At 38.9% G+C, this 25,076-nt stretch overlaps 1 protein-coding gene across 7 annotated transcripts in view; it reads right to left on the bottom strand.

Moving 5' to 3' along the window:
* The window catches only part of ush2a (Usher syndrome 2A (autosomal recessive, mild)), a 215,815-nt gene that overhangs the window by 145,196 nt on the left and 45,543 nt on the right, over positions 1 to 25,076 (bottom strand). For all 7 annotated transcript variants that reach the window (XM_076881888.1, XM_076881902.1, XM_014413372.3 and 4 more), the window contains 13 exons: positions 18,554 to 18,749; positions 17,387 to 17,517; positions 16,749 to 16,956; positions 13,696 to 13,979; positions 13,123 to 13,348; positions 12,829 to 12,966; positions 10,304 to 10,484; positions 7,042 to 7,205; positions 6,716 to 6,874; positions 6,386 to 6,614; positions 5,917 to 6,040; positions 4,554 to 4,701; positions 2,233 to 2,514 (listed from right to left, as the gene is read on the bottom strand). In XM_076881888.1, coding sequence (XP_076738003.1) covers positions 2,233 to 2,514; positions 4,554 to 4,701; positions 5,917 to 6,040; positions 6,386 to 6,614; positions 6,716 to 6,874; positions 7,042 to 7,205; positions 10,304 to 10,484; positions 12,829 to 12,966; positions 13,123 to 13,348; positions 13,696 to 13,979; positions 16,749 to 16,956; positions 17,387 to 17,517; positions 18,554 to 18,749 — 2,470 coding nt within the window. The remainder of the gene's footprint in view (positions 1 to 2,232; positions 2,515 to 4,553; positions 4,702 to 5,916; positions 6,041 to 6,385; positions 6,615 to 6,715; positions 6,875 to 7,041; positions 7,206 to 10,303; positions 10,485 to 12,828; positions 12,967 to 13,122; positions 13,349 to 13,695; positions 13,980 to 16,748; positions 16,957 to 17,386; positions 17,518 to 18,553; positions 18,750 to 25,076) is intronic.

Raw genomic sequence — 25,076 nt, 5'->3', positions numbered from 1 at the left:
TACAACTGGATTTCTGTTTAAATGATTGGATAGGCTATCTTGCTATATATAAAACCCATGAAAAATTATAATCAAGATCAAGCAATATTTTCTTAATTTATACACATACATGTACCTGCTTGTAATAAATAGAATCAGTAGTATTAAAAACATTAACTACCTTAATTAAAAGCCCAAATTACGCTAGCCCATCCAAAATCAGAATCTTGGCGATAAGCCTGGGTTCTGTCATGGTCTGGGGCTGCAATCCAGTCAGTGGTGCTGAATGCAGAAAAGTACCATCAGATTTTGATCAAGCATGCAATACCATCTGGAAAGCCTCTGATTGGCAAACACTTCATTTTTTAGTATGACAATGATCCCAAACACGGCCAATGCTGTAAAAGCATGCCTGCCTAGAAAAACACACAGTGGAATACTATCAGTCATGGACTGGCCTCCCCAGAGCCTGGACCTCAACATTAATGAAGCAGTGTGGGATCATCATGATAGAGAACGGAACAAAAAGCTGCCAACATCCAAAGAAGAACTTTGGAAAGTCCTTCAAGAAGCCTGGAAAGCAATTCCTGAAGTTTACTTCAAGAAATAACAAGGACGCTTACCTAAGAGAGCTCAGGCTGCTTTGAGAAATAAAGGTGGCCATAGTAAATATTCATTTTCAAGTTTGTTAGACCTGTAACATGTGTTTGAAAGTTTAAATACACTGTTGCATCACTTTCCCAACAAACATGGAGAACACAATACTCCAGGATAACAACGGTCAAAGGTCTGTCCTCCTCAGGATGGTTTTGAAAAATTCATGATTTTGCCTCTCAGACATGCAAGTGGTAACTAACCTTGTTCTGTATTATATCAGTACAAATACAATTCCAAACCGCTTGATATGATGGATATTTTCTGTGCAACTACTGCTTTTTTAGTAATTCATTCATTCATTTGCTGCTTCTTTTATTGTATGTGTAGTGCTGGTGTTTGGTTATAGTTATGTCTTTGTTTGTAAGATTAGGAACAAGTGTTTTATAAATACCTTGGCTTTGTGTTTCTGTTCTTAACAAATCAAGCCCCAACTTATATCACTTGTTATCTAATTTTAGGTTTGCTTCTAAAGTCACTTTTAGGTATTCATTAACAGCCTTTTATGTTTATTAAGCCAACTCTTGAAGTGGCATAGTGATGCAGGGGTTAGCACTGCTGCCTCACATGAACTTCTGTATTCTAACAAAAAGACATATTCAGAGAGGTTAGTGGATATTATGTGGTCTTAATGGATTTAAGTATTTCATAATTCTATGGTTGTGATAGCCACTATTACATGACAGATTAGAGAGAAGGATTCTTTATTCTGCTGTTGATGCCATCTAACTGTGAAATATGCTGTGAAATGTGATTCACGGTAGACATAACCACAGTCATATTCTTTCTTTCTAACTCAGCCCATGTACGCGCACCAACACTGACACACATCCCACATTCAAAATGGTGTTATCATATGCTTGTTATCCAGACACATAGCTTAGAGTGACGTTGGAGGCAATCATTTAGTCCTAATGAGCCATATCATCCCTTTGAAATTCAAATACCTTAATGAGTTTCCCCTCCCCCACACACAGTTTTTCTTTCCTCCTTCCTTCCCTGCTTTCTTTTTCTACAATCTATCTCACAAATACTCACTAATTTTAATATAGTACAAAAGATCATTTAACCAACAGCAATGGCATCTGGTGTGTAGCTACATTTTAACCAAAATGTCACTCAATTCCAATTTGTTTTTAGATCTGGGGTCCATCAGTTATTGACAGGCCTTAATTTAACATCATAAGTTAAAAATTTAACTCATTTAAATTTTAAGCAAGCTCTTTGGAGTGTCTGAATGCGAATCATTTTGTCTGAATATAGGTGTAATACAGAATCGGATTTTTCTGATTCAGCCATGGAAGGCCATGAAAGGAAAACCTAGCTTAAAAAATCCATACTGGACACACCACTGCGTCATTGATGGTTGCCAGCTGGATAAAAGTCAGCCCGTTAACACTGAAATGGAACTGCCATCTTTGGGCAAGCCCCTTTCTGATAATTGCCCAGAAAACATTAACCACTGAAGGCTTTTGTTTCACACAGCTACAGTGCCTAACTAGATTTTACTTGGTTATTTCCCTGATTCCTTAACTTACTGTAAATACACCCAGTGAGTAAAAGTCAGCTGTTGAAATCATGAACACGAGATATACAAACCTCCCTCCATGGTGCGTGCTGAGGTCCACCCAGATGTACAACTTCCTGCAATATTGGTGCTTACAACTCTCATCTGGTATGTTGAAAAAGCCTCTAGACCAGTTACATTAGTACTGGTCTCAGGGGGTGACATTAAGCTTTTATTGGCTATGTTGGAACTTAAGGAGACACTTGGATCCAGCCAACCAGAGCTGAAAAACACCCTCTTTTCAATAGCAAGACTCGAAAGGTTCTGTGACTCCACTGGCCCACGGAGAAAGACCTCATACTTTGTGATAACACCTGTATAAAAAGAAAACAAATGTTAAATCAGTCTCTGAGATTACCTCTGATGTCTGCTAAAACAAAAGCTCTTCATCGAAACAATTATTTAGGAAATTAAAGAAGGAAAGCAACAGCTGCAGCTGCAGGGTTTGTTAAGAAAATACTGTCTGCACAGTTTATTTGTGCTCTAACACAACACTTTAGTTATTGTTAGTAATAGTAACAATAGTCCTTTCAAATTCATATCGTGATTACTACAAATGTTGAAGTAAAAAAAAAACAACATAGAATACAATTAGTAAATAGTAATGGATGCAATGCAGTTTTGTTGACGACTTGTTGAAATGAAAACAACATTGTGTTAAAATGAGGAGAGAGCACCATGAAAACAAGTATGAAATCTACAAATCCTCTGTGTACGATTAAAGGTTTTCAATTGTTGTGGTTATAAAATAACACTTCAAATGATAGAAATATAAATTATAAATAAAAACAAATACGGTAATGCAAATGTCTGTTTTGGCAGCTTTGTTTGCCCTGAGCTTAACATGCTCTTACTTCTTTCCTTTACTGTTCTTTGATGTCACGTAGGTTTTTATTCTTTATACTTTAAATGATTAGGTATTATGTATTATATAAAAAGTGTAGCTTCTACAACTGCAACAAATTTAGTTTATTAGAAATCTTAACAACAGTTAACTATCCTTAGCCAATCAAACTACTCTCTGGAACTCCTAATAACTTTACTGAAAATCCCTCTGCATCACTAGTAGATCATTAAATGTTGGAAAATAGAAAATCTATAATAGATATATTCATTCTTTAGCAGTATTTACTCTCCAAGTTCATTGAAAAAATTAAAAGCTTATATACAATTATAAAATTAAATAAAAATGAAAAACTTGTGCAAAAAGTAGTGCCAAAAAGCGCCAAAAAGCAGAAGACATGTTACACAGCAAAAAATAAAGTACAAACCCACCATTATGGAGAGGCTCCACATTTGCAAATAAGTACTGAGCAGGTCTTAGCAATACTGCTAACCAGATGCACGTTATGATGTCTGTCCCTCAACTCAATGAGGAAAAACAAAAACTGGTGTAGGCAGATGTGTGCATTTTAAAACTGATCATTTCCACCCGAACACCACTTCAGTTTCTTATTATTTCCACAGAAGCACTGACCACACAGGCAAGAATAGCCGTATTATAAAAGAGTTACTTTAACTTGACTTCTCATTGAATGCTTCACTTTGAATGCACGGAGCTGGGACGACTGAAATGGAGAACTAACATAAAGATTGCCTGATAAGGACAGAGAACAAAATCAAAATGGAGAGGTGAGAAGGATGCTAAATGATTAACTAATGACAATGAAATGACACACAAAACCATATTAAGTGAGCTTTATATGACACTGCGAGGGAAACAGATCAACAGATGGGGAGGGAAAAAAGAGACACAGGCAGAGAGAAACCCAGGTTAGAGGGCTTTGTTTTACACTGAGCCTTAGAGCCAATACAAAGCTCTCTGGATTTACAAAAGGCAGTTCCAGTTCAGTGTGTATTTCTGTGTGTGTGTGTGCATTTGTGTGTGTGTGAGTTGGTTTAAGTTGACTCTCATGTGTCTTGAATGACACAGCCCTGAAGCTTTGCCACTAGGTAAGTGTTTCATGTACAAAATGTGTGTCATTTATTCTACTGTATTATTAATTTTGAAACAGGCATTAACATTATAATGCAATTGTTATTTACTTAAAATAAACAATGTATTCTTAATTGCAAAGCTATAAGCAATTTTTTTCTCTTGGCAGTGAGACCTTCTATGATGCATGGTATGTAGACAGTGATACTGCTGCAGAATGCTAAGGGTTACGTTGGGAGTGACCAGGATGGACAAGAGAAAATCACAGAGAAGAGTTATAGATAAAGTGAAAGAGTACAAGAAGAGAGTTGGTGTGACAGAAGAACAAGGAATAATGTAAAATGGATAAAAAGCAGAAAAGTAAGTATTACACATTAGATGAGATTACCATACGAGTGTGTATATTTGTGGTCATACCATTAGGCTCACTGGGGGGCTCCCAAGAAGCATGCAGAGTATGAGGTCCTATGGCAGTGATTCTAGGAGGGGGCTGGTTTTGTGGGGGGGCAGAGGCTGTCAGAAGAGACAGTGGTGGGCTAGAAGTGCATCCCCCAGAAGAACACGCCTGTTGAAAAGGTTAAACAGTTTTCATTGTTATTTTTTAGTCTGTAAATAATGTAAATATGTAAATATAAATATTTTTAAAAAGTAGTTCAAGCTTACTTTCTATATTATTTTAAAGCTATAGCTACCATCAGCCACAACATTAAAAACACAGATGGGTGAACAACTGTGATGGTTCTGGGAAAGAGTACGGTATATTTAAATAGCAAGCCTTGTGTGGTGGTCCGTAAATGCAGTGTGTAGTAACTACCATGGTGCTCCAACTGATGAACCAGTGACTGTGTCACTAGCATAGAAGTCCCATTGATTCATGTGTGAAGTAAAGGCTGACATAAGTGGTTCAATCTCACAGAGGAACTGCACAAATGACAGAAACCCTTAATACTGGCTAAGACAGAATGGTGTCAGAACGCTGTCCCACTGAAAGCACCGTTACAGGCATGTAAGTATCTTGAAAGAATAATGGAAATGGAAGAAGGTAGCAAAATCGGGGGCCGGTTTCACAATAATAACTGGTTTCTAAGGTTACACCTGTTTCTTGTTTAGTTTAATGCAGACTGCTTCACAAAAACTGATTAACCAGTGACACTCAACATAAAAAGGGAAAAAGGTGCTCCTATTTGAGAGCAAAGAAATGTGAAGCAGATGTAGCAGAGAGCTGCCCCTCCCTGAGCCTGGTTCGGCGGGAGGTGTCTTCCTGTCAAAAGGGAGGTTTTCCCTCCCACTATCGCCAAAGCGCTTGCTCATAGGGGGTAAAATGGGGTTTTCTCTGTTTTCTTTGTATTATTGTACGGTCTTTACATTACAATGTAAAGTGCCTTGAGACAACTGTTGTTGTGATTTGGCACTATTTAAATAAAACTGAATTGAATTGAAAAGTTTTCAAAGGTTTTGTAAAACCAATCCCTAATGACTGGATTCTATGAATACCCCTTCTTGGAAATGTTGTTTTCTGATTGTTTTTTACAGCAGGGTAATAAAATAGGACAAGACAAAGAGTTCAAGGAGTCTAATCATTGGGTGCCTCAACTCCAAAGTTACAGGACCAGTTGCCTGATACAATGGGACATATGAGATTGCATCACAGTTTAGACCTTTTTTGGGAACATGAGGAGGACCTACACCACATTAGTCAGGTGGTTGTAACATTGTCGCTGATTAATACATATCTTTGTACTCAGTTGTGCCATAAACAGTGGACATTTGTCATACCTACCTCTAGTATTACAGTATATTGGGTGAAGGGCTTTAAACCACTTGACACAGCTTCTGTAGATAAGCCTGTGTAGTGAATGGCAGGCTCTGCTTCACTGGATGACTCCATGGAGGATAACACAAACCTATGTGTGACAACAACAGTAATAAGTATTTCTTTTTGTCTGTATTTCTTCATTGCTCACAATCACTCAACATCTTTCAGTTAAAACTAGTGCTGGAACATCACAGAGGCCTACAGGATAAGATGCATACCACGTAAACTGTACGGTCACTGGTTCAAAATAAAGACAGTGATTTAAAGCTATGGAAGCAGGCTGCTGGTGCAAATCACATCCCAGTTTCTTCTACCACATTTGTGACAGCTGAAAATGGTTTGTGCATTTAAAGACTCATATGTTTCTTTTCCATCCTAAGCGGTATGCCTCTAAGTCTTTAACCACACCTCCCTCTTTTCCCTTTTTACTTACCTCTCCACTGGGCCTGTATCATTTCGTGGTGTGCTCCAGTTAAAGCTAGCACTAGTTGGACCTGGTCTTCCCACAAGATTTAAATGGAGCTGGTCTGCTTCAGGTGGTGCACCTAAAGTTCGATATGAAGCTGATGCACTTGTTGTCGCACCAGCTACATTAGCTGTTAGAAGCCAGTAAGAGTAGTTGGTGAAGGGAGACAGACTAATGTCTTCAAAAGATTCAGGGCCTTAAAATGGAAAGAACAAAGGAATAGGTAGGAAATTAATTTAGGGAGGAGAAAGACCAGAGAATATTTACATGTGTGTGATACGCTGTGTCGATACATACTAAAAGGATAGCGACTTTGGACAGTATGCACTGACTGTCCATCCCTAATGAGTGTGTAGTTGAGTATGTGAGAGTTTGGGGAGTCCGGTGGATGCCAAGAAAGACGAATAGATGAGTAACTGAGTGCATCACCTACTGGTGCAGGCTGCTGGGAGGGTGCTGCCCAGAAAGAGACAAAAACAAGTATATAAATAAACACACAAAATACAAATTAAAACTTAGAAAAAGTACTATGTTAACTTTCACACTGATGTACTGAGGATTACTGGCTGATTACTGGCATGTTGGTGCTCTGATGTGTGTGTTTATTAACACGTAAAACAGACCTTTAGTGCAGCCAAAGTGGTTCCCAGGATCGAAATGACTTGCCCCAAGTTGACATAAATCACATTTATCTCCAGTTACCAACAGCTTACATGCACAGATCCCTGTGTCCGGATGGCACGAACCATTGATGCTCCCCACTGGATCACATGCACAAGGATGGCATCTGTTTATTAAAAAGAGAAGAAAAACAAAGAAATCTCACTTTCTTTTATAACTAAAAAGATATGGTTCACAGTAACATGCAAAGACAAAAAAAATCAATACACAACATAACCACTGGCATAAAAAACCTCTTGATCATTAAAATGATTTTAAGTGACATAATAAAATTCACACTCTGTAGTTTGATAACTGCACAGTAGGGAAAAAAATGTAATTTTGTTAATACTATTGACCGGGTGTGTTTCTGTATTGGGGTGGGGTACAAAAGAAAGCAAAGTGCATTGTTAAATCTAGCTGCAAAAGTTTGCTCAAAGACAACTGGGCATGTGTGAGAATGAAAGGTGGTGGATCTTTTCCCTAACACTGTGAGCGAGACTCTCACTGCCATCTAGCCCACCCACCACCTTATATAGTAGCTGTGAAGCTAACTTTGCCAAAAAAGCTGCATTTCTCCTCAAGTTGTCGAAGTGTGAGCGCTTGTGACTATATGTGTGTGTGTGTGTCTGGCGGTGCATGTGTCTGGGTCAGCAGTGTGGTGTTACCCTCACAGGGGATGGGAAGTGGGTGATCATCCGGCCAGCTACCTCACACCTCAGACCGTGCGCGCGCGCGCGCGTGCACACACACACACACACACACACACACACACACACACACACACACACACACACTTACAATAGTCTGCTTGCAGGAGGATTTTATGCACACACACATGCACAGCGCTCCAGCAGAGTAAAACTGTACAAACCATGTTACTGTCACACACATACAGACATTATCCATGTGTGCTTTTTTTTTTATTCTACAGCATATTGTACTCATATGTTCTCAGTTGCTCTCCCTCTGTTGACCCCCCCCCAAAACTACACACACACGCATGCACGCACGCACGCACGCACGCACACACAACACTGCACCTTCTTTATTGCTGTGTGAAAAGCCACAGCTTCATAACGAGCCGCAAATTTGTCCTGTCAACTGGTGCTCCCACAAACACACACGGAGGCACAAATACACACACATACAAATGCCATAGTGACTCGACCTTCACTCCATTCCCAAGGAGAAAGAAAACACCAACATCACACCCAGTCTTTCTTTTTTCATCAGCCTTCAAAGTACCGGATGTGTGCGTTACTGAGAGAGAGAGGATTTAAGAGTACCGGCATATAACATATATCATTCAACCAGATTTTTAACACAGTAAGGTGTTTGTGTAAAAAATAAATAACAGAATAGCAAAAAGAAGTACAATTTATTTAATTTTTGAGAAAATGTTCCAGCAACATGCACAATGTCATTGAGACATTTGTTTACTTTTATGCAACCAGTCTCAAACATGAGACAGGTACACAGGCAGTACCAAAAAAATTTATGGTACCAAATATCTTCGCATCACCATGAGATTCTGCATTTACATATAGTACTTTGCAAAAACCTTGAGCTATACCTAATTTTTTAGTCATTTCTTTAAAGGGGCCTGATTTTTTGACCATTTAAATTTTTTTCTAGTGCTTTTCAGCAATAGGTTTGCAAACTTTCTGGAGATTTTCCTCTGGATTGTTTCAGTAGAATGTTTTGCAGTTTGTTAAGCCACTATATACTGACCTATGAATCAATAATAAGTTATAAGTTATATTTAACGTTATAATGCCAATTCCATTTTTTTCCACAGTTTTTCAGGGACCAATTTTCAGCAAAAAAGTTGTGTATACAGGTTACACGGCAAGTTCAGACCCTGGAAATTCTGAATTTCGTTTTTTGTTTTGGGTTTTTTGCAACCCCGTGTAACTGCCTTAAATTAGGAAAGAGGTACAACAGTGAGTGTCTGCAGCCATCTGTGAAACACAGTGGAAGCTCTGTGATGCTGTGGAGCTACATTTCAGTCTGGGGTGTTGTGGATATTAATAAAGTGGATGGAATTACAAACACAAAAAAATACGGTCAGATTCTGAAACCACGTGGATTCATTTTTGAGCATGATGATGATCCTTTTGCCTCCCCTGAGCCTGGACTTACTCAACAGCTGGAATCAACATTATTCAAGTAGTGTGCCATAATCCTGACAGAGAATGGAACAAAAGGTAGTGAACATCTAAACAAGAGTTTTGGATTGTTCTTTAAGAATCAAGGGGAACTATTTCTGAAGACTACTTCAAAAAAAAAAAAAAATCCAAGAAGTCTTGCTTAAGAGCATCCATATTTAAACACATGTAAAAATACATGTGTTACTTGATATTTATCAAGTGGAGAGACCAGCAGAAGATTAACGAGTAATAACTCATGACTTGGCTAGTCTTTTTTTTCTCTACAAGTGTGATACGGAAAAAAAACAAACAACCAGCAACCAAACAACACCAGTTTAAATGATAATTCTGGATTTTGTTCATTAATGCCGTTTGCAAAATCTGTCTGAGCATCTCTGATTTTCTTTTCGCATCGCTGATATTACCCACTCAACTCACATCACCAACCCTGCTTTTCTCTCTTATGTTTTATTAGTCAAGTCTTTTCTTCCATGTGATTTTCTTTTCAAGTGTCCTTGCAAAGTAAACTCTATTACTGTTGCTTTTCCTCCCTCCATCGTCCGATCCCTCTCTACTGTGAGGAGATCTCAGCCACAGCCTGATCTCATCCTTTAATGTTTTAACACTGGAGAATACAGCAATCAGGCAAGGTCAGCTAACACACACACAAACACATACATACTGGATCACTAGTCAAACAGTTTGCGCACCATCTATCTGCTGTGACACCCTGTCGAGAGGAACGGATGTGCATGTGCGTACCACCATCACATGGAGGTTAAGTGTAAAGTAACATTTGTGTATAAGTGTTTGAGGTGTGTGTGTGTGTGTGTGTGTGTGTGTGTGTGTGTGTGTGTGTGTGTGTGTGTGTGTGTGTGTGCAAGACAGCCCGCAGGTAGAGACATGAGCGGTAAAGGTCAAAGCAGCTCTTAACTCATGTAAGTCATATGTCTGCCTAGCAATCTGTAAACTGTCTTCACAGACACTGCATCTGCTGTTGTGTTTGAATTTGTGCATGAGATGTGTGTGTTTATACAAGTGGTGCAATTAATAGAAACAAACTTATACTTACGTGCCCAGACCAGGGTTGAATCCAAAAAACATCTCACGACACTGGTCACAACGTCGGCCTCCCACTGAGGGATGGGCACACACACACTGTCCAGTCTGGCTTTCACAACTGCGATGCAAAGCTCCAATGGGGTGGCAGTCACATTCCAAACATGTATCCTGATCCGGAGAAAAGTAGTAGCCTGCGAAAAGATAAGTATAACATAAAGTAATGAGTATGCAATTAATTATACACTGCAGTCTTTTGATATGAGTCTGACAGCTCAAGGGTCATTTCCTTAATAAGAATAATAAACAAAACTGAGAATAAGAAACTTCATTTATCCTAAAAGTTTGTTGAGACTTACAGCAGTCAAGATATAACTCATTGATACAATAACTAAAAGACCAAAATAGATAAAGGTAAAAAAATTATACTAAAAAAGGAAACGTATTTAAACACAACGAAGTGGAACAAAGCGTGAAATACATGCAGTGGACCAGTGTGTCTATTACACGCTTTCCTGTGATATCTGTGCAGGCTTACCTGTTGTTCCTAGAATATTTAAAAGGCAGAGCCTTAAGTTTTCAGGCCCCTCTTCAATGGAACCAGCTTCCAGTTCTCTCTACTTTTAAGATCAGGCTTAAAACTTTCATTTTTGCTAAAGCATATAGTTAGAGCTGGATCAGATGACCCTGAATCCTCCCTTAGTTATGTTGCAATAGGTGTAGGCTGCTGGGGGATTCCCATGATTCACTGAGTATTTCTTCTTCAGTCACCCTTCTCACTTACTATGTGTTAATAGACCTCTCTGCATTGAATCATACTTGTTATTAATCTCTGGCTCCACAGCATGCCTTTTATCCCGTCTTCCTTCTCTCTTCCCAACCTGTCGTTGAAGATGGCCCCGCCCCTCCCTGAGCCTGGTTCTGCCGGAGGTTTCCTCCTGTTAAAAGGGAGTTTTTCCTTCCCACAGTTACCAAAGTGCTTGCTCATAAGGCGTCATATGATTGTTAGTTTTCTTTCAGTATGTATTATTGTAGGGTCTACCTTAAAATATAAAGCACCTTGAGGTGACTGTTGTTGTGATTTTTGTGCTGTATAAATAAAATTGAATTGAATTGAATATTGGGTTGAAATATGATACAATGTAGAGGTTAAATCTAAAATGAATGCAGTTATTGTGGTATGAGATGGCAAAGATTTTCTGGATTTGTCCTATTGGCGGTGTAATTGAACGCATCCCTGTTGATATTATTTTTCAAACATTTCATATTCCTCATGATGATTGCCTTAACAGCTCCTGTGCTGGAACCCCAGTCGGTCCCTAGGCGGTATAATAGTCCATGGACTCAGCTATTGATCAGCTATTCAGCTACTGCTGCCACAAATGTAATGTAAACAGAAATGTAAAAAAATATTTAGCTTCTTTATTCTTTGCTTAATTTTCTTTTTACTTTTTTGAAAATCCACATGATAATGCTTGATGTTTTATAAAACATCATCAACATTTGTCATTCTAAGACCAGGATCTGCTATTGGAAGATTTAACTTCAAGCATTCATGTTATATTGCATCGAAAATAATTAATCCAGACCTTTATCGCCTTTTATTTGTTTCCCAAAAGTTTTTTGATAGAGAGATACTCCGGTGAGAAACAGAAACAGACAATGGTAGAAACCCTGTAAGAGCACAATTGTCTGTTGCATATGCCAAACAATGTCAACTGTGATTCTTTTTTTTTTCAGAACTACACTAATGACATCAAAATTTCATTGATTTTGAGCACAACTGCTATCATTTTGAAATAACCACTTGGTGCCACTGCTAATAACTAAACTGAGCCACCGTTTGTCATTTATTTGTAATAATATTTAACACAAAACCAATAACTGTGTCTGAGGTTGCATTAAGCACTAAGGTTCCAAATCACAAATCAATTCAGTTTATTTTTCTCAAGGCCGGCCAGATGATAAACAAATTAGATATTCTATTTAGCCACTTGGGCAAGAAATACTGAATGGCTGCCATGAGTTGGCAGTTAAGGAAATTAAAACAGTCAGCTTGCAGGAATGGAAGCGGAAATGCATTGAAATATCAGCATGATCAGACATTATAGCACAATTATACATCTGTTTCCTTATACCCACAAAGAATGTGACAGCTTCTATCTTTATGTCTACTTTATTATCTATTTATTCATTATTTTTACACATTTTAATCAACACATCAATTCCCAACTTGTCATTGTAAAATGATATGAAGGCTCTTCTTCTTCACTGACACTATACGTAAACTGCAACCTCTTGTCCTGCAACACTAACCCAAACAGGTGCACAACTGAAGGATGCTTTTTCCTTCATTTTATTCGCTGTGATGCTTATGGTTGATTCCTGGCAGAGAGTGGCTGAAAAACGCAAAAGCTTTAGACCGGAAACACCCATCCCCCCTTTTCAAAATTCAGAGTCATTTTATTGGTGAACTTTTATGCTACAGTTATTTGTGAAAGTTTCTTATCATTTTTTCATCCCTTCTTTTGAACTCACCAGGTCGGCAGCTACTGCAGTCCTTTCCATAGCGTGTTGGGATACAAACACATTGACCTGTGGCACTGTCGCAGACTGACCCGCTGACTGTTCCTTTAGGGTGACACATACAGGGTACACAGCCGTGGGACAAGCCCTCTAATAGGACACAAAACAAAATCAGTAGGGCTGAATGAATTTGCACTTTTTAAATAATTTGTTAACAATTTTGTTTCATTTGAGTGTTTTATTATTGAGTGAAAAATAAATGTGTAACTAATCATGGATTTAAGTTGCAGTTTGGGGTTCTCTTACTCTCAACGTCTAAAGTCTGGTTATAGTAGTTGTGAGCACAGTTGGTGCACTGCACTCCCTCTACTCCCTCCTTGCATGGGCACTGTCCGGTCTGCATATCACACACACCCCCTGAAACCGTTCCACTGATGTCACACACACACGGCAGACAGCCCAGAGAGTTTCGCTGCTCCAGGGTGTGAAAATTATGACGGCAAGAATCACAGCGACGGCCTTCAACATGTTCCTGAAGAAAGAAAGATGGAACAAATGTGGAAAGAAAAGATTTCATACTAAACTTGTAACTTAAAGTATCAGGATTGGACAAAAAATTTGCCAGGAGCCAAGGATTAAACCGGTCTGTCTGACTACACACACACACACACACACACACACACACACACACTAGCAATAATGCATTATTTTCCTTTTTGTGCTTCTATCATTTAATCTATATTAGTATTATATTAATAATCAGAAGATCAAAGCAGAACATTTTACAACAGAAAATACTGAATTTTAACTCCAATTTGTGCTTTATTTCCATTTTTATGGAAGTCAGTGTCTAAAACATTGTAAAAATGTCATACATGCCTTACACACACACTGCCCTGTGTAAGGATCACAGTCTGTCCCGGGTACTGTCCCCTCCTGTGAGCAGTCGCAGGGGGCACAAGATCCTTCCAGGTTCAAACCAAACAGGCCTCTACCGCATGAGTCACATCGCAGGCCACCGACGCCAGGTTTGCACTCACACTGGCCCCCCTCAGGTTCACAGAATGGACTGAGGGAACCCAGAGGGTCACAGTCACATGGCATGCAGCCGTCTGGGTGGGAAAGGTTCCAATAACCAAACTCACAGCGGTCACATGAAAGGCCTGCGATGAAAACAGGAGTGAGAAAGGGAGATAAAGAAAGAAAAATGGGAAACAAGAAAAAAAATTGATGATCGCTTGTTCACCAACTAGCAGTTAGCACTCCTCTGTTTGCAGACCTTTGTATGAGAGAGTAAGTGTATGTGTCTGTCTAAGCGAGAGAGAGCAAGAGAAATGGTGGGTGAGTGTATAAAACTGCCATCATTAGGGCCAGGCCCTCTACATATGATGGATCACTTACCTAAGGCCAAACACTTAATTTTACTGAGCAGAAAATAAATAAATTAAGCAACTACAAGAAAAGAATGAAGGGGGGAAAAATAGGAAATGGAAGGATGGATATGAAAAATAATTTTAAAAATATGATCTTTTGTAAAACAGGAAAAGTTGAGTTATCTTTAAAGGCCAAAAAGAGCTATAGAGTAACATATGCAAAATTAACATTTCAGTTTAGTTATTAGTCTTAATTAACTTTCAACTTGATTAGGTCAGCATTTCATTACACCATTATTAAATATTACTCCTTTCACTCTTTTGCAGTTTATTACTGCATATAATAATTACAAATACTAGTAAACACAAAGTCCATACATTTGCATGTTTTTATAGAAAAAACAATCTTAGGCTATACGACTAGTTAAACTATGCAGTGTGTGCATGCAGGGCTTATTTGAATACGCCATACGTATTCCATGACAGGCAATCTGTCCCTAAATGGATGCTCGGGGGCAAAGCAGTCACCATAGCCGTTTATAAGGGAGCGGGTGTTCATATGTGGGTGGGTATGAAAGTGTGTGCGCACACACACATTAATAATAACATACCTGTACATCTGTGTTAATGTGTGTGCGTGTGTGGGGCCTATTCTGTGTGGGGTAGACACTTGGCATTTCCCCTGGTCTGCCCATTTTAATGATTTTATAGATATGAATATATCTCTCTCCATATATCATATTTTACAGTAGTGAAATGAAGATATGTGTCAGTGTGTGTAGAGTACAAATGTCCAACTGAGTGTATTAGCAGGTAAATATGCAGGCTGGCAGACTGATGGTTAGAAACCTAACAATGATTTGATATATTGTACTCAAGGTAGATTTCCCCCCAAAAATGATATAATTTATAACGAATCATACACTTATAACAAAAACATCACTTACAAAGTGTTCTCTTTTAGAGCAGTGACCTGACCAACTCACCATTTACGAATCATATTTTCGCAATTAGACTTTTGATAAACAAACAGAAAAAAGGGGGGCAAAAAGAGATCAATAAAAGGGACCGAAAAGTGAGAACATTATAGAACAGCCTGTGTTAGAAGATATTAGATCAGAACAGAAAGGATGTAATTTTGTTCTGAGGTGTCCACGTGTGCATATGTGTGTGTGTGTTGTTCGGGACATGGCCAGCCCTTTTATCAGTAGCCAGCTGGTTAACAGGCTCATGCATCACCATTTCAAACACTATTATGTACACACTGCACTCTGGCACCTTGTTATGAGTGTGCATGTGTTTCTGCATGTGTGTATCTGAGTCTCCGTGCACACATTTCAATTCCGTCCTTCTGAAGCTTGCCTGCCATTGCTCTACTCAAAGTATCAGCTTGGCGATAATAAATTGCCATAATCAAATCTCATTTCTGAAAAATACCTGTGGGAGCAACCAAACAAACAAGGACAGAAAAAAAACCTAAATGGGTCTTGTAAGAAGGAGTGTGAAAAATACAAGGGGCTGCAGCAGTTTGTTTTAATCAACTTGGCATTGAATTAGAGATTTAAATACCAGCTTAGTCCTTGATGGGTTGCGTGTGTACACACACACACACACACACACACACACACACACACACACACACACACACACACACACACACACACACACACACACACACACACACACACAAAGAAACTCTTACAATTTACAATACATAGCTAAGCAAAGACAAAAGTGCATGAACACATTCATACATTTTTTTTAAACATACACATAAACACAAACAAACACACACTTATACACATGCCCGCACTCACACACGCAATGTGGACCCTTGATAGCAAGGCTTAGCAATAACCACGATGCGTTGAGTTGAGGAGCGTTGGCCGGTTTTGCATTTCATATGAGCCTGGTCTTCAAAGACACACAGGGGAGAGAGTGAAACCATTTATCACAAAGAGAAGCACGACGGCTGGAAGCACCGCCAGCAGAAAAGCCTGTTTATTTTGGCTGCCACAACAGTTTGGGATATGAGTGTGTTCATCAGTGTGCATGTTTTTCATCTGGACCCAGTATCCCCACTTTTTTTGCTTTTGCGTACACCTCAATGAGCACTCCTATGTACGCTGCTACTGGACAATTAAATAACCATTGGAATAACAAAAACTCAAAAAGTTATTAACAAAAAGTTATTAAGGAGATTTTGTGAAAAAATTTTTTTTTTTTTTAGCCGATGTGATTTGCTGTTGTGTTAACATACCAAGGTCAAACGATAGCTGATCTTACCCTTTTCAGCGTATTATCTTAACTCAACATTCAACTTCAATGCTTGACTTTCAGGAAAAGGATCTAGGAATCTAGGAAGATGCCTAAAAAAACTCATGTTTTACACCTACATATAAAGAGTGCTGTTGAAAGAAGCAGCTCCAACAGTCTCCTTTGACAGATGCACACACAAACAACTTTAAACGCAAGATTTTGATTTCTTTCAAAAACAAGACCTTCACCATTTACACCTGTAAAAACTAAGCTTTCTTCAGTGGTTTGAGATCTTTTTACCTGTGACATGGGGTTTACAATGGCACTGTCCTGTGTAACGGTTGCAGCTGGAAACTGCCCCTGTAGAGGTTCTCATGACACCCATGCCATTGCAGTTACAGGAACTGCAACCATTTGGATTTGAGGCTGTGAGACCAAACCAACCAGGCAAACAGTCTGCACACTGACGGCCTGTTACTGCAGCTTTACAGTGACACTGACCTCCTACCTGAAAGTGACAAACGGAGAAAGAGGGAAAGATTTTAATCATAGATTAACGTGGTAAAGCGGTATTTTACTTTCTTCTTCTTTTCTAATTTTTCTAATAAAAATGTGAATATAAAATAATAAAATGTAAGTATTCTGAGATTATAAACGTGAAAGTTACGCATTTCAAAACAGAGTCAAAGAACCATATCTCTTCACTTTGCACAGACGGATCATGGTTGAAGTGAATTTGTCCATTGCGTTGTATTTGCTGACGCTTAAAAGGTATCACCAATAGCATGCTATTTCCTTAACAGCAATCATAATAGGTGTTGCAATGTTTATTGTAAAATTACTACTTCAAAGAGTGTATTTATAATTACAATAGTCTTAATATACACATCCTGTATTGATTATTAAGATCGTTCTATAGTGAATGTAATGGTGTCTACCTGCACACAGTCCATTCTGCCGTTGACCGTTCCAGCAGTGTAACAGTCACAAGGCTGGCACACATCAACTGAAGTGGGATCACAGTCCTCGAGCCTGAAAAACCCACTTATACACTGCTCACAGTTCTTACCTGATAGGAAACATGGAGAAACAAGGCGATAAAGGGTGAAAAAAAGTCAATAGATAGAAATCACACAGAGCACAAAAGAGATACCTCTGCTGAAAATGTCCAGTTTAACCATAATTGTTTAAATGGTAAGATGCTTTTTAGCCTGACGAAAAAATATAACTACTGCATGATTGAATTTACACATAGGAGGGATTTGAGGCTATAAGTCAGAACCAAAAGGGATAAGAACGATTAAATTTACCAGTGTCTTTACGTTTATTAGTATCTATAAGGACAAAAACAAAGTGGAATTTAAGACAGCCCATGCAAATTAGTAAAATGCATCGACATGAAGAAAACACAGTGAAATGACCTCAGTAAACAAATTCCAGATGACTTCTCAGTATTAATCAATAGTTTTAGGTATTGAATACAACATTAATTTCCTTTTATTTATTATTTATTTATTTTTCAAGAGAATAAAGCAGAGTATGCTTTAGGTTATCACTGGAGTCATCTGATTATACAACTCTAATGTAACAAAAGACACGAGAGTTAGATTGTTTTACTGTTACAACAAATTGTGGGTTACTCATTTACACTCGCCTTAGCTCTGCTCAGATTAGGCTATGTAATTAAACAACATCAACATAATGCACTTGAAGGGTGTTTCTACAATCTTTTCCTCACTTTTTAAATCTACTATGGGCATGGGAAAGTCATTTTCCCAAGGGGCCACGTTAGAAACTGGGACTCGTGGAGGACCACACCAATAATCTTATAAAGAGATGTAAAGAGATAAATATTGAGAAGAACTGAGTTCAACTTATTGCAGTGGCCCTTCACAACACTCATAGTGTCTTATCTCATCTTTTGGTAAAATTAACTGGGTTTTCAATATCTGCATTTGTAAATGTTTCATTGATTCGTTTATATTGGAGAGAAGACTGGGAGAAAGACCTGTGGTAGACATGCACCAAACAGCATTGGGGTGGATTCAAACCTAGGCCTCTGCATTAGCCATATAGCATATAATTTGCCTTTGCTAAATCTGTACCTGTGGTGTTGTGCATGCAGTTGTCGCAGACACCTCCTCCTCCTCGATAATGCTCATCTGGATGGTCATCAGCTAAGGCATCATAATGACAGGAGAGGGCGTGGCTGTGACACTGACAAGGTCGGCAGTTCATAGGTTGGAGCTGATCACCTGACCTGAATGGCTTGTCATTGTAGAGTGGTGCACAGCTTTCGCACTGTGAAAAACAATTACATTGCGTAAATATATATGGATGTACATTTTTTATTTGTGTACGGTGACATACTTTAAACTGTACATATAAGTAATATAATACATTTAATATCATACCCATGTAAAAAAATTATTTATTAACAGAAACTTAAAACCTACACAGCTGTCATAGCGTGAAAATACAAAATACATAAAACAAACTAAAACAAAACAAAACTGTACAGAAAAATCATCCCAGAAAAGAAATGTTTGCTTTTATAAAACAAAGAGTGATATCAGGATGGTAAAAACTGGAGAAATAAATGAGCAAGTGGAGAAAATGTAAAAAAACTGTAAAATCGAAGGCCCACTGAAATTTTTAATCTAACGAGAGAAGAATAATACACATAATGGCACATAATACTGATGTATTCTCTGCTATATTAGAAATAAAAACACTACATTCAACCACACACACACACGCAGAGAGCATAGGGAAATCACTGCTACTAATGAGGAATGACTTGTAACTGCCAGCGCTCTCTCAGAGTCCCACTTTCATGTCAAAATAAACATACCAAGGTGTGTGTGGTTGTATGTGTGTGTGTGTGTGTGTGTGTGTGTGATAAAAAATGCATTTTTTTGTAGCAGAGTGCAGCAGAGGCGAGAAGCAGCAAGTACAAGCCCTTTGATTTTGTTCAGCAGTCAGTACAAATTATAGTGGACAAGGGGGGCTTCAAATGGTGGGATTAAAAATGTATTAAAAAACACAGGAGTTCCTCCCATGTGTGACACATGCAGACCTGCACTGGTCCTATTATGTATGACACACAGAGGAGGAGGGAAGCCAGGGGAAGCGAGAGGGAGGGGGAGAGAGTAGATCAAAATGGGGAAAGAGGTTCCTATTTCGTGCTGCATGCGAGAGAACGGAGTACAAGTAAAAAGGAACCGAAAAACTGATGGAAACAGAAGAGGAAGCAAAGGCCAGAAATAATCCATAAGCAGGGGACAATGTGGGGCACAAAAGGAGACAAAAAACAAAAAGCAATGGATACATGAATAAAATTAATGCCAGCATAATTACAACATGCACAAGGTCCGCACAAGGATCCACTTATCAAAAAAGTGCTTTGTAGTTCTGCTGTGGTCTGCACCCTTGCAGTTTGGTATTTTTATATTTAGTCATTAAATTTTTAGATTACATCTAACAATTAAAACAAATAAATGTTTGAAGTCAGCATCAAGAGGACTGCTGACTGCTTGATTGGCTGATTATTAGCACAACTTAGTGAAACAGCAAGAAAATTCTCTTGAAATGCGATGTATGCATTCAAGCATCAACACAGAAACAACAAGAGACAAAAAGAAACAAGTCTACAAAGACACACACAGAGACACAACTACACACAGGCAGGGGCACGTCTTGGGACACATAATTCCACAGGAGCACTGAGCTGTTTGCATGTTCCTGTTTGTTCTGTCACTCTGCCTGCTCATCTGTCTGCCATGCTGTTTGGCCTGAGGTCTATCTGATGTCTTACCTACAATAAGTTCCCTCCTGTACGTCTGTCCATGCTTTTTTTTCCTCTTTCTGCCCATCTGTCTGTGCTTTTCTGCCGGTCTATCAGCATCTCTATGCCCCAAACCGTTTCACATATCAAAGGTACTTTTCTTTCTGCACTCCAAATAGAAAAACCTCACTACATCTCACTCTTCGTCTTATCCGCTGGGGATAAGTCCAAGAGCGGGAGTTTTCCACTCTTCTATCACTCTTTCATTCCTCTTTTTGCCTCCTCTAGCTCTGTGTCTCCTCTATCTTCCCACACTTCCTTCCTTCATTTCCCCTCTATCTGAAAAACAAATCACTCTGTACATCTCTCCCTGCTTCCCACCTCTCCGATTCCTCTCTCCCTTCCCCCTGTCTCTACTGTCCCCCAACTGCTTGTTCTCATAGCCACAGTGAGTATGTGAGCAGGAAATATTACCATACCAAATGAAAGGGGGAGTTTTTCTTTCTTCTCTTTTCTTTTCATTCAACATTGCGTTACCTTCTCTCTCTCCCTGCCTGCTAATTAGTTGAGGGACTGGTGTTTGGCAGTTAAAAGAAGAGCGCAAACGCTCATTCTCTTCCTCATACAAAAGGTTTTGATGGCGCTCCATCATCTGCACACAGTACTCACAGCAAAAAAAAGAACAGCACATAAGTAAAACTGAGTTTAAGTTCCTTTAATTCTATTTGCTTTAATCTTCTGCACATAGTCGCTGCACTGTGAACCCAAAACAACAGAAAAAAGTTATTTACTAAGCTAATTTTTGAGTTTGGCATTTCTGTCAGTGACTCTTTAATGTCACTGTTTTTCTTTTTCAACAGTTTCATGACAGAACATTTATTCTTAATGCAAAAAGAAAAAACAGAGTTAAGCTAAGGGGTGCGAGTGTGTGAGTATGAATGAATGTGTGTGTTTTGGACGGTGAAGCCAAGGAGAGGATAACATCTTATTTTCACTCTTGAATGTTTGGACAAAACCTGCTGAGTGAGGAGACTACTCTAATGGATGTGTGGACATTTAGATGGCCTGTCATAGGCAACTGTGTATGTTTGTGTATGTATGTGTGTGTGTGTGTGTGTGTGTGTGTGTGTGTGTGTGTGTGTGTGTGTGTGTGTGTGTGTAGGCTAGTGTGTGTCTATATGTGTATGTGTAAAGCTGCTGGGACAACTCATCTTATCCTAAATGCCATGACCAATTTCACGCTCTCACTGGAAAGGTCGTGGCACTGGCTTGTGTATGTGTGAGCAAATTTGTGTGTACATATCCACGTTGTGTGTATCTAAAGTTAACCCAGTTAACCCCTGTGCAGGTGAAAATCTGCTGCTGAGGCACACTTGAGCCACAGAGATCCTGGACAATGCCACTTAATGTCACTAGCCATCAATATCTCTCAGACACATGGATAGAAACAGAAAAACATGTTCAATGTCCAATTCAGAGGGCACATATTATATATAAATACAAAACAATTTTACAGTTTCCAGGATGGCAACTTCTATTCTAATCACAGTTTTTCTACTACAAAAATTATGTTTGAGCATATCCTGCAACAGAACAATCTAGGTCGCAGGTTGATGATTGATTTCGTAATAATTTCATCACATCTATAGCTGTATGGCTTGAGAAAAGAGAAGAGCGCTGAGCTGTTAACCGATCACCACATAGGGATACATAGTTGGACCAGTGGCAGTGTAAGATGTCAATTGGCTTGGTATAGACAAATATATTATAGAGCATCTGGCAAAAAGCCTGATCCAAGACATCTTCAACATCCATCCAAAAAAGCAGAATTTCAACATCACACTGAGGGATGTTTTGGGGCTGTTCTAGTTGATGTGCCACTGCAACATTTTGTGGAAGTTTGGGACAGTGCTTAGATTCATTAGGATCAATTTTCATCTTGGGCATGAAACACTGCTCCAATGGATATTCAAGGGAAGAACATATGTACCTGTGTTTTGTGGACTTGGAAAACGTTTTTGACCTCATTTCTTGGGGTCTTATGTGAGGAGTGCTTAGGAAGAATTGGGTACTGGGCCCATTGCAATGGGGATATTTCAGTTCCTGTATATGTTCCGTAAGAAACTGGTTTGCGTCGCTGGACTCATTTCCAGTGGGTCTTGGACTCTGCCAGGGATGCTCCTATCCACTAAGTTATTACTTTTTATGGACAGAGTTTCTAGGTGCAGTGAAGAGGTGGACAGTGTCCAGTTTGGTTGCCTTAGGATCTTGTTTCTGCTTTTTGCAGATGATGTGTGTGTGTGTGTTTTTTAGATTCATCAATTGACATCTTGCACCTTTCATTGGGGCAATTTGCAGCTGAGTGTGAAATGGATAGGATGAGAATTAGCAGTTTCAAGTCTGAGGCCACAGTTCTCGGTCACAAAAGAGTAGAGTGTCCAATCTTGGTTTGGAATGAGAAGCTGCCCCAAGTGGAAGTATCTCTGAACTTTGTTCACAAGTGAGGATAGAAAGGAGCAGATACTGAGACAGAGAGGTGCAGAACCTGCAGTAATGCAGAAGGTCTTGATGGGTGGGCACAGGGAGGTCTAGGCGTCTCAACTCAGATTGCTGCCTCCAAATAAAATGGATAGATGCAAGGATGGATGAACTACTACTCTGCACTGTGATCACCTTTTACCAGGTCCTAACTGTATTCAAAAAATATGTAGAGGGGGGTAAAAACTAATTGTTAAAGAACATTTTCTTTAACTCTTCCAAGACACACACACATGCACACAGTCACAAAGTTAGTTCACTTGTCCTGAATCAAGTTCGATTTAACTTTCCCTCATGATTTCAGACAAAATAAATGTGCAAAAATTGAATTTGGAGTTCAAGAACCATTAACTGACACAGGCATTTTGCAAGTTAAAACCGAGTAATCTGATGTACAATGCAGTATATGATATAACTTTCAGATGTGATGGAATCCATCAGTTATGTAGACAAACAGAGACAGAGTGACAGAATGAGAGATCAAGTCTGACACAGAGTGCACATAAGAAAGAATCAAAAGGAGAGTGCATGTGTGTCCGTTAGTGCGCACAAGTGTTTAAGTGTGTGTGTGTGAGATGGAGAAAGAGTTTAAGTGTGCTTTCTAAGGCCCCTGTTGATCATCTTGACACATGTCTGAGCATTTCTGTCACTTTAATGTCACTGTGGAAATTCTGCAGATTAGTACAACATCCGTCATGGTGCTAGCCCGATCCAAGTCAACAGAACGCATGCAATATTAAACGCTAATATTCCCCACAGCCTTTTATGCTCCAATATTACAGAGACAGAAGAAAGGCCCTGAATATTCACTCAGAGAGATGACATGGACAGGTTCGGGAAAAAAGAAAGTGCACACAGGCTCACACACAAAAAATGACTCTATAAAGACACGTGCACATATTACACACTAATGTATTTCACAGAAGTGTAGCTTCTGTAGAGATTAATTTACATAAAATATATCCATGCTTATTCCACTACATCTCTCCAACACAAAAGAAGTAATGTATGTACGAGAGAAAAGGAAAGAAGCAGCTTGGGAGGATGGATCAACCTGAGACAGGAAGAAAAAAAGGAGGAAATACAGAATGAAAAATGAAAAACAGAGCCAAATAGGAATGAATTAAATACTTAAAAAGTGAGGCAATAAAGAGTGAGAGGGAATAGAAAAAAACAGCTGAGTGAAATGAAGCGAAATACAAACAGAAAAAGAAAGAGAACTGATTAGAGATGCATGCTGAGGGAATGTAATTGTTCTAGTCGATTTGAGACATTATTTAAAGTGAGACCCGAGAGAGAAAGACAGAGTGTGTGAGAGAGGGAGCGATCGACAAAGAGAAGAGGGCGGAGGTGGGACAGGGACCTAAGAGTGGAACGACAAAATGGTGTATAAAATAGAGAAAAGGAGAAAAAAAAGGGGGAAATTTTTTGTCATAGTCTGAAGATTATGACTGAAGTTTAGTTTCTGTGTGTGTGTGTGTGTGTGTGTGTGTGTGTGTGTGTGTGTGTGTGTGTGTGTGTGTGTGTGTGGAGCACTTTCTGTGATAACTTTTATTTTAGTGTGAGGTTCATGTAAGAGTAAAATTATTAAATACATGCGTGTGTGTGTAGGAGGCTGTCTGTTATTTTTAACAGCTGCTAGCTGACAGCTGTGCGTCTCCATCAATGTACTCTGTTGCACATACACACATGCAGAGACACACACATGCAAAAACTAATGCACAGACACAGGTGTATGAATGATACATAAGTAGTGAATAATGCAGGCTGTCCTGTGCTACAGTGAGGTGAAGCCGTCATATCGAACATTTCACTGCAGACTACAAGGGGTTTTTCTTAGGGTGATGCCTACTACTACCTTACAAGTTGTATTAGCTTCCAGTCAAACTAACATCTGGTCACACAGTGATGGTTTAGGTCAAACTACTCCTTCTGTTACCAGTGTGTGAATACTCACAAGGTACTTTCAGTTTCACCTTAAATGATTGGCAACTATAACCAGAAACTCTACAGACTGCAAAAAAGACTCTACATTTTACTTAACAACTTATGTAGCAACTACCCAGCTAACTGCTGCAAGTAGCATTCCAGTAATTCACATACACATAAAACCATTTTCTCTAAAATTTTATGAAAACAACTTTAGGCAGACTTTAGGTCCATTTGTTTTAGTGGATATAAATGAATACACAGTTTAATCATAATCACAGAAACTAAACTTCTGTCATAATCTTCAGACTATAATTATTGATAAAGGCAATTCTCCATTACATATGGTGATGAAATGAAAACGTTTCTAAATG

This window comes from Maylandia zebra, linkage group LG1 (assembly GCF_041146795.1).
Source record: "Maylandia zebra isolate NMK-2024a linkage group LG1, Mzebra_GT3a, whole genome shotgun sequence".
In the NCBI taxonomy this organism is placed as follows: Eukaryota; Metazoa; Chordata; class Actinopteri; order Cichliformes; family Cichlidae; genus Maylandia; species Maylandia zebra.
This window is presented reverse-complemented; position numbering and strand designations above follow the sequence as displayed.